This window comes from Limulus polyphemus, unplaced genomic scaffold (genome assembly GCF_000517525.1).
Source record: "Limulus polyphemus unplaced genomic scaffold, Limulus_polyphemus-2.1.2 Scaffold8842, whole genome shotgun sequence".
Classification (NCBI taxonomy): domain Eukaryota; kingdom Metazoa; phylum Arthropoda; class Merostomata; order Xiphosura; family Limulidae; genus Limulus; species Limulus polyphemus.
The window spans coordinates 1,002-11,626 of NW_013674452.1; the positions used below are offsets into that span (position 1 = coordinate 1,002).

General features: G+C 34.5%; 1 protein-coding gene across 1 annotated transcript; it reads left to right on the forward strand.

Annotated features, from left to right (window-relative positions):
• Window positions 1-230: 230 nt before the first annotated feature.
• LOC106475589 (mitochondrial folate transporter/carrier-like) lies at window positions 231-9,383 on the forward strand (the record flags this gene model as incomplete). The annotated part of the gene is made up of 3 exons (XM_013936267.2): window positions 231-344; window positions 2,411-2,556; window positions 6,708-9,383. Coding segments are annotated over 3 exons (417 nt in total), but the record flags the coding sequence as incomplete, so codon positions are not given.
• Between the last annotated feature and the right edge of the window lie 1,242 nt (window positions 9,384-10,625).

Genomic DNA, 10,625 nt, shown 5'->3' on the forward strand with positions numbered 1-10,625 from the left:
AACTTTCTATCTTTTTTTTGTTAGTTATACTTTAATCACCATATTTGTAACATCAAACTTTCTATCTTTTTTTGTTAGTTACTTTAATCACCATATTTGTAGTATCAAACTTTCTATCTTTTTTGTTAGTTACTTTAATCACCATATTTGTAGTATCAAACTTTCTATCTTTTTTTGTTAGTTACTTTAATCACCATATTTGTAGTATCAAACTTTCTATCTTTTTTCAGGGTTTTGTTCCAGGCATGTTTGGCGTTTCTCACGGTGCACTACAGTTTATGGCGTATGAAGAAATGAAAAAGCTTTACATCAAACGATATAACCTTTCTCCAGATAGACATTTGGTATGACTTGCATTCAAATTTGGTTAATAATTAGAAGATTAGATTAACAGTTTGTAGTAAAGTAAAATGATGATTGAGTTTAAAGTAATTTTCACTTTTGTTATGCAATTTCCAAACTGTTACATTGATAATTTTAATTTAACTTGTATGTAGTAGTTGTTTCCTCATGGTGCTAGTGGACATGTAAATTTTTTTTCTCTGGTGCTTGATATTTTTATATAACTGCTTCTCCTTGTAGCTATTAAGTTCAAGGCAGAACATTTTTTGGTTCATGTGTCAGTGGTTGGGCTGAGATTCAAATTTAACCATATGAAGATAAGACGAACAAAAGTAGGTTATAGAACAATATCTGAGTAAATAAATTCATGTTTGTTTTTTAGCTGTGATAGATATTCAGTATTTATGAATACAACATTTTGAGAATTCACATTCTAAGCCGTTAATCCTTGTAGAGTTGTATATGTAAGGTAGGGATGTGTATAACAGTCATGCCAATCTAAAATATGGCTTCTTCCAACATCCACCTGGGAGCTTAAGTATCATCGCAGAATACACTTAGGCTACAGACATGTTGCATGAAGATGGTACAGTATGTATGAAGACTTAAATTGTTATTAAGCTACATTTTTATTTGCCAAAATGTGCAAAATAATGACTGTTGTGTTTGTCATGCTTGTAGATAAATTTTATTGAGAAGTAACTTTGATTGGAGTTTAAAATTACTGTTCGGCTTCATATAAGTCACACGTGTAAGATTTTTCTACTATATATCGAGCCCTGGTATTGGGCAAAAGACCTAGTTAGCAGTAGATATAGCAGATACAGTGGGGTTAGCACATTGTTTTATACCTTCTGTCATTGTCAAGTGACAGTGAAAATCAAGTAGAAAAGATAACACTTGAATATGAGGGTTATATATTGTGGAACTCTTAATCTAGCAAGATACATATACTCAGCTGTAAGATTACAAACATAGAAGTAAAATGATCACCAAGAATTGAGAAGCATGCAAGTTTAACCAAAGAAAGTCTATAGCAATTTATTTTAAAACTTATTATCAGTGATAGAATTATTGATTTTTGAGGTAGCAGCAGTCAAGCAACAGGACAATGAATTGAGTGGCATATCCAAAGATTACTTGGAATTTATAATACTATTTGACTTGAAGAAACTGTTCAGGGTGGTAGGAGGTTACTTGGAACTTATAATACTGTTTGACTTGAAGAAACTGTTCAGGGTGGTAGGAGGTTACTTGGAACTTATAATACTGTTTGACTTGAAGAAACTGTTCAGGGTGGTAGGAGGTTACTTAGAACTTATAATACTGTTTGACTTGAAGAAACTGTTCAGGGTGGTAGGAGGTTACTTGGAACTTATAATACTGTTTGACTTGAAGAAACTGTTCAGGGTGATAGGAAGTCTCATTTATTGTACATGAAACATATCAGATGATTTAGCTTCATAAAGAGCAGTATTGTAGTTATCCATGTGATGTTATGCAGGGAATAGCACTTTTAACTTTTAAGTGTTTGCAAAATGTAATTTTAATACGTTCGAACATACTAAAGCATTAAGGATATAAGCATCACCTTACAATAACCACATAGTTTTTATGTACATACCTCTCTAATTGTGTAAGAAAATAATAAACTAAATAGATAAGTGTATGTCTGCAACCCTTAGATAGTAGTCGTGAAACACGTTACAGAAAGTAGATGCCATGTTTGCTGTCTTATTCCGTAGTATGTGTGTGTGTGTGCGTCGGTCGTAGAGGAGAACTTTAGACAGAAATGACAGTTATACGTGTATCTACCTTTCTAAATATGACTGCAGAGTAGTGCTGGGTAACAGTTAAAAGAAATCAATGTTTTATTTCAACTGATTAGTGCTAAAGGGTCAGTTCTTATTCTCAGCCCCCTGAGCAATTCAGCATCAGTCTACTTTAATACTTGAGAGGTGTTAGCTAGATTTTTTTTTCATGACATAACTGTTGTATTTGAGTTTTCTAACATTATTTTGCACATTCCCAAGAAATGGATAACTTAATGCTGACACTGTATTTCCAGAGCACTGTTGAATACCTTGCAATAGCTGCTCTATCAAAGTTGTTTGCTGCTAGTGTGACGTACCCTTATCAGGTGTTGAGAGCTAGACTACAAGACCAGTTCACAGATTATAAAGGTCTGATAGATGTAATCAATAAAACATGGCGGTAAGTTATAAGAATACTTTCACCAGATAACTAGATTATTTTGTGAGTTTTATGGTAGGTAATTAACAATCTACAGTGAATCTGTCAGTATTTAAAATAAAAGTTATTATTGAACAAAATAAGATAAATTGTTCTGTAACTGCACCTGCCTAAAGTGGTTTTTAGTGCATTGCAAATTAATTGTTATTTAAACAATTAAAGAAATAGGTAGGTGTCAGTTTTAATTTAAAACATTTTAGAATCCAGTAATCTTTGTTTACTACTTTGAAAGGAAATGTAAATTGGTTTGAAACTTTTATACCAGTAAGTATACTACAACTGGGTCAGGAAATCAAAGAAACAGATGTAATAATCTCTAAAAATGAATTTGGGTAAAAGTAAATCTTATTTTATGGCAGTTTTTTGATGGTTAACTTTGTCTGGTACTTTTAAAAAATATATATTTTGAAATGATATCTTATCTCTTCTTACAAAATAGCTTTTCTTAATTAGTCCTGCCCTCTATTGGTGCAAAGTTTCAATGCTTTCCACTAGCCTTCCACCTCTCACTTCTGCATATCCACATGCAAATTATCATGCAGTAGCCCTCCATGAATAGGAGCACAACACAACCTCTATCGTAACCAGCACCCTCTTCACATTTGCACTCGTTAATCACTTCTTGATTGGCAATAGTACTGTACAGATGTGTTGCTTTTTGCTCGTGGATTTGTTGACATTTTCCTCTCTACTACAGACTTAGTTTTTCTTTAATATTTATTTAAATTTTGTATTTTGGAATTGTAAAATATTGCTTTTTACAACTTTTCTTTTTCATAAGCCTTTTTGGCTAGTGTCTTGTGGATCCCTCTCTGTGGCAAGTGGTACCTGACTAGGTATACATTTTTTTGTTTTTTAAATATGCACTGTCCATTCTGTGACCATGCTCGATGTCAGTTATGTTGTAGCCCTTCTTACTGTGGACCTGATGTATAATTGTAGATGCCACCAGTTGTTGGTTGTGTGTCTTCGTTCTGTTGTCAGCTACGCCTAAACAATTATGTTGCAGAATTGGGTTATGCACATTATAGATATAGGATGTTCTGTAGGACTGCTAGTAGTTCTCTTTGGTTGTCCCTGACCATACATTCATGGACTAACATGAATACAGCAGACAGGGATTGCTGTCCATCTCTGCTCCATGATGTTGAGACTTTTTTTTACCACAAATCTGATGTACAATTCCAGGTGCTGCCAGGTTTTGGTTGAATGGCTCCGTTGATGGGGTAGCTCTGCTTTTAAAAATAAAAGTATTCCGGTCATCCATTGCACTGTCTCTGGTGATGCGGTCCTCCAGACTCTTCAATTCATTTTTCCCTTCTTTTTTTCTAGTGGAGTATGGGAGTCCTTACCACTTAAAAGTTCTTAACTGCTGGGATGGTGGACCCTGTAGACCTGCCCTCCTGAGTGATGAATTATACCACTCAGTTGAGAATAGGAAGGTGGCATTTTGCAGGCGTCGATGACATATAGCACTTCCTACTGTGGACCTGATGTTCAATTCTAAATGCCCCCAGGTTTTGGTTGTAGCACTACACCATATTACTGTCTATATATCTGACCAATTTGTTTTTTCTACTGTGGCATTTGTCCTTCATACCATCCTCCCAAAGGTACATTCCCAGTGGGTCTGATGTTGGTTGTAGATGGCCCAATCACGATTAGAATGATGTGTCGATGGTATGATGCCCTTCTTACCACGGACTTGATGTACAATTCCAGATGCCACCAGGTTTTGGTTATAGCACTCTGCTATGTCACGATTTTATATCTATAATTGCAGTTTGTCCCATAGGCTGAATGTTCCTCCTACCTACCAGCCTCTGGAAGCACATTCCTGGTGGGTCTAGTGTTGGTTGGAGATGGTCCAGCTAAGTAAGACCTCACATGTGTGCTAGTCGGTATCCCTCCTCCTACCGCAGACTGGATGACAAATGCCCACTGCCGACAGGTTTTGGACTGGAGATGCAACCCAGGTTTGCAGTCCCTCTTCCTACAGTCTTCTGGATGCAGTACACGTTTTCTCGCTTGTTGTGCACAGCTGGTATTCTCCTTCTACCACAGACTGGAAGTGCCATACTCATCACCACCTGGTTTTGGACTGGAGATGTCATCCCACTGTGGTTTTCCACTTTCTTACCATCTGCTGGATGTTGGTTCCAGGCAGATCTGGTGTTGGTTGTGTTGGAAAAGTATGCAAGTGGAGACATATTTTGGTATGGAAGCTTGTCTTCCCTAACAATTCCTGTTTCAAGGTGAAGAGGTCGGTGATCTTCTACCTACCATTGATCTGGTGAACCATTCCAAATACTGCCTGGTGTTGGATGAGGTCAAACTACCATTAAGGTCTGTTGTGCCCTAGCAACTTGACACCCAGGAGTCCCATTAATTGGTCATCCATATTCTGGGACTCCTTCATGTTTTTCCACCTTTTATTTTCACAACACAGTCTTAAAAGAGCGAAGAGTATACCTGGATCAGATGTGGTGCAGTCTCCTGCTGAGGTGTGATGTTTCCTCTCTTGGTTCCACACCTCCTGGTCTCTCTTTTGGCACTACCTAAAGGTGGATCCTTTTTCAACTGGCCCTCCATCTATCAGTGTGGGATTTTAGTTATTTTGTGAGTGGAGGTAAGATATTTTATTGGAAATTAGCATTTTTCTACATGGAAAATGTATTTCTGATAGATATTACTTCCACTAGCATCTCTCACCCAGCCTCCGCACTTTCAGTGATATGTGGTGTAGGTATTCTGACCAATCTCAAAGTTGATTAATGAGTGCAAATGTGAAGAGGCTGCTGGTCACTATAAGGAGTTGTGTTCATATTGGTGGAGAGCTGCTGCATGATTATTCACATGTGGATATGCAGAAGTGAGTGGTGGAAGGCTAGTGGCAAGTGTTGACAATTTGTGCCAATAGAGGGCAGTACTAGTTGAGAAAAGCTATTTTGTGAGAGGAAGTAAGTATCTATCGCAAATACATTTTCAGTGTAGAAAAATGGTAACTTTCACCAGTGTAGGAGTTATACACTAGAAGTTGAGAAAAAGTGTTAAAATCAATGGTAGAATCAATAGCTAAAATGTGATACAGTGAAAAACTAACACATTGTAAGGATGTTGGGAGTAGTTAAAATGGCACTTGCATGGTATGTGCCTGATTGGCTGTCTCAGGCCATAGAGGAGGGTGGAGATTGAAACTAGAAGGTCACAAAAAATAATAGTTCCATGAAGTGGCACCAAAGGGAATATTACTAGGGGCAGATAGTTCATGATGTCATAGTTCCACCAAAGAATGCGTTATTAGGGGAGCTAAATGGGGGAAGGGACTAAAGTATAGGATGATGAGTTAATCTATGATATATGGGCTGTTATGTGGTTTGCAAGCCAACCACCAGAGGGTAATGTAGAACAAATATCAAGGTATCTAAACATGTGATTACATCTTCAACTTTACAACTTTCACTTCAGTAATGAAGCCTCAAAATTAATATATAATCTAATTTGCATAAAATGCCTTTTACAATTATACCAGTTTATCTTACATAGTCCTGAAAAGGACCATTTTTTATGAACCTAAAGTTTCAATCCCTAAATAGTTATCACATACAGTAATTTAACTTCTTTCTTGTTGCTTTATGAGTAAATTATTCAAACTCTACATATATATATGATGTATGTTTTGCTAATTATAAAGTTATATGTCACAGTTTATTTATTTTCTTATATTATCCTCTTTAACTTAAACACATACTAAGATTGGTTGTTTCAACAAGTGGCACTGTGACACACATCACAGTTCAGCATGATTGGATTTTTACGAAGAGAAGTTAATGTAAAGGAATAGACTCAGTGACAATGTGCAAACTAAATAACAGCCCACGCTTCACAGGTGACTATTTTCTGGGCTGATGCTCTTTAACCTCCACCCACTGAGGCAGTGGAATATGGACACCCAACAACCTCACTAAATACTGTCGAGCATGAACGTCAAACAAACAATGGACTTTGTACTAGTTTCTAGATATATTCCATTTTAGCTGTTTTTATTTTACACTGAAGTGTTAAGTAGTTATTTGTTTAACAAAGAAGCTGATTGTTTGTGTTTTATTTAGGTATGAAAGGCTCAGAGGATTTTACAAGGGATTGAGTGCGTACCTGCTACATGTTACTCCGAACATTTGTATTGTGTTTCTCATGTATGAAAAGATTACTGCTCCTAGAGAGAAAGAAGATCTTAGCTTGGTGACCTGTGAGGAAGACGCACGGTGACAGAAGTTCCATTGGTAGCCAGGTGTTTAAAAGCAGCTGTTTCTATTGTTTATAACCACAGAAAAAAAAATTAAATATAGATTTTAACCTGGAAAACAGATTATTAGGTTGTTGTGTGCCAAAATAAGTACTGGATGTGGTGTACCTAATATATTCATATTGGAAAAAATATCTGGTGTCATGGATTATGAGTTTAAAAGAAACATTTTGTAGTTTTAAAGTGAAAAGATGTTTTTTTTTTGGTAAAAGCTATACATAAAATGAGTCGTATCTTCAAGTTTCCGATAAGTTGGTGAAATAGTGAGCTGTGTCATTTTGTTATCAAGTTAGAAATGAGTAGTAAACGATTTAGAATTATTTGTTATCAATTTCTTTAAAATATTTAGATATTGTGCATATGTTTTAGAATGTTTTTGTCTTTCTTGTGGCTGAATGAAAAATGGATTGGTTTTGTGCAATGATTAAAATACACTTGAGTACATTTGTTTTTTTTTGTTAATGGTGCATGTATTTTGGAAAAGTTTATTTATGCCTGAGAACTGTAAAGTCGTGTACTGATTGAATTACCAGACCAAAGAAAGTGGCCAGAAGTATCTTGGACATGCCAGACCTTTAAAAGGTAAAGTATTAAGGGTGGGGGAGATTTGATAGTTGCATTAGCTGTAAATTCTAACCTTGAAGGTTAATTAGTATTAATTATCAAAGTAGGTGTCTTACACATTCACTTGAGAATTGTCCCAGTAAGAAAAAATTAAAATACAATGATGATCATCAACATTATTATGATTTATCACAGACTGATGGAAACAACTAGGAATAGTTTGTGTTAACTTTAAATACTTGCTTCGTACTATTACACCAGCTAAACTCAGAATGGTTAACTTAAGACTTCGGTTCTTGTTTTACATCATTTACACTTTGCTAGAGATGTATGAAGACAAAGAATGTTGAAATTTCTCTAGTTCTTTACCATATACTTGGATGTTGTTTGTATGTTAAAATCAAGATTGGTTGTATGCTAAAATCAAGATTGGTTGTATGTTAAAATCAAGATTGTTTGTGTGTTAAAATCAAGATTGTTTGTGTGTTAAAATCAAGATTGGTTGTGTGTTAAAATCAAGATTGGTTGTGTGTTAAAATCAAGATTGGTTCTGTGTTAAAATCAAGATTGGTTCTGTGTTAAAATCAAGATTGTTTGTTCTTCATTCATACTTCAACATTTCTTTATATTTTTCTTGAAAGGTAAGAATTACGATTGTTCCTGAACACTTTCTGGAATGTGCACCTGTTCAGTACTTCAACAAACCCTCAGGTACTTGTTCAAGGAATTTCAGTACATCTTTTGATATGAAATTAAATATGCACTTCGAAGCTTTATCAGATTCGTGGATGTCTGTTACAGGTTCAAGTAAAAAATTGTTTTATCAGCTTTACTGCTCCAATATAATTGTAAATAGCTTCTGGGGGTTGAGATAGCTTGCTCTTCTTTCAATATTTTGGCATATCTACTTTTGGGATGTAATAGTGATTGTGTATGAACCTGATGCTTCACGGTTATCTAGGTAATTTCAGAAAAAAATGACTTCTTTCTGTGCCTTTGGTACTTCAACACAACTTGAATGTTGTAAATTTTAAGTTCTACGTTCTTATTTCCAGAACATGGATATAAGTCTGTACATATTTGGGTTCTTTATTTCAGAATGTATACAAACAAGTCGGTTAGTGTTATTGCATGTGTTTTTGATCGAGTAATGCAACGTTTTTTATAGAGAACTTGTATAGAAGGTATAGATTTTTTTACTAATGAGCTGAGATTAATGTACAGAAATAGTTAGTGTAACAAATGTTATCAAGGAAAGATTGTTTAATGGAGAGAAAGATATTAATACTTTTATCTTTCTGTTTCGAGCTAAAGGTCTAGTCAGTATATTACTGGTTGGTAACTCCACAATTGTGATCGACATTTCCTTGCCTTAGTTGTGTGTCGGATAAGATGTTGTAATTGTTGCACTGTGAGAAAAGAGTGATAAGTCAAAAAGGTAGTTATGAGAATGAAGTAAACAGTTGTTTTAGAAATGCGTGTTATATATAGTTTTTATTTTGTTCATATGAGAGTTGATTAATTATTGTCTATTTTTGAAATAATTCAAGAAGTGATGAAATGAAAAGTCACTAATTCAAGATTTTTTTTTTATCATAAATAAAGTATTTGTTATCTTCTCATTATCTCCTCCATTAAATTAATGTGTTTGAACAAAACATGCTTCAGTGAATGGAAAAATCACGAATTTTTAGGCATCCCAGATTTCTATAAAATATTACTTTATTTTTAAAAGATTTAAAGAGATGTAAGTAGGATATGGAAAAACCTGATTTCAATGTCGGATAAAGCAGTTATGTTTTTTAAGTTTGAATCTATCATTAAAATGCTATTTACTTCATGTCTTGTAATTGACTTCACTTTGCACTCTGAGAAAGTATATTCATACAGCTTTTCAATAAAATTGATTATTAATCAAGGAAAGTATGTATTAACAACATAGATAACACACATAGGTGTTTTGTGAACAGGCAGAAGCCAACTACGGCTTTCATCCAATACCAGGGCTCATCAGGCCAGTTGGAATATAGAACAGATAATATTGGTTGAGAAACTATTTATACAGAGGTGAAATTCTTTAAAAAAACGTAGAGGTACTCCGTTGTAGACCTGTTTTTGAAAAATTACGTTTAAACATAAAAAATGACAATGCAGCTCAAATAAATCCCAGTACTAGTACTGCCTTAAAAAATAAGTTCTCGTACTCAGTACCTGTGAGTGCTGGCAGAATTTCATCCCTGTATTTATATTATGAAATTGTAGGAACAACAATTGTCCTTATGTGAACCAGGTTAAGGTGAACTTATGTTCTTGTGTGAACCAGGCTAAGATGAACTTGTGTTCTTGTGTGAACCAGGCTAAGATGAACTTGTGTTCTTGTGTGAACCAGATCAAGAGAACTTATGTTCTCGTGTGAACCAGGTTAAGATGAACTTGTCAATTACTTATTTAACACAATCATTTTAAACAGAAAAAAATTAATGATGTTCTTTTTTTTTCTCTTTTCTTTACATTAAAACAACTGAATGTTGCATATGTAGTTGATGTAGTGCTGTACTTTCAATAATAATTTCTTACAATTTAAATATATGTATACATGTAGGACATTGTGGGTTTCAGCACCCATATCTGTAATAAATTCTTACAATTTAAATATATGTATACATGTAGGACATTGTGGGTTTCAGCACCCATATCTGTAATAAATTCTTACAATTTAAATATATGTGTACATGTAGGATATTGTGGGCTTCAGCACCCATAGCTGTAATAATTTCTTACAATTTAAATATATGTATACATGTAGGACATTGTGGGTTTCAGCACCCATATATGTAATAAATTCTTACAATTTAAATATATGTATACATGTAGGACATTGTGGGTTTCAGCACCCATATCTGTAATAAACTCTAACAATTTAAATATATGTATACATGTAGGACATTGTGGGTTTCAGCACCCATATCTGTAATAAACTCTTACAATTTAAATATATGTATACATGTAGGACATTGTGGGCTTCAGCACCCATATCTGTAATAAACTGTTACAATTTAAATATATGTATACATGTAGGACATTGTGGGCTTCAGCACCCATATCTGTAATAAACTCTTACAATTTAAATATATGTATACATGTAGGACATTGTGGGCTT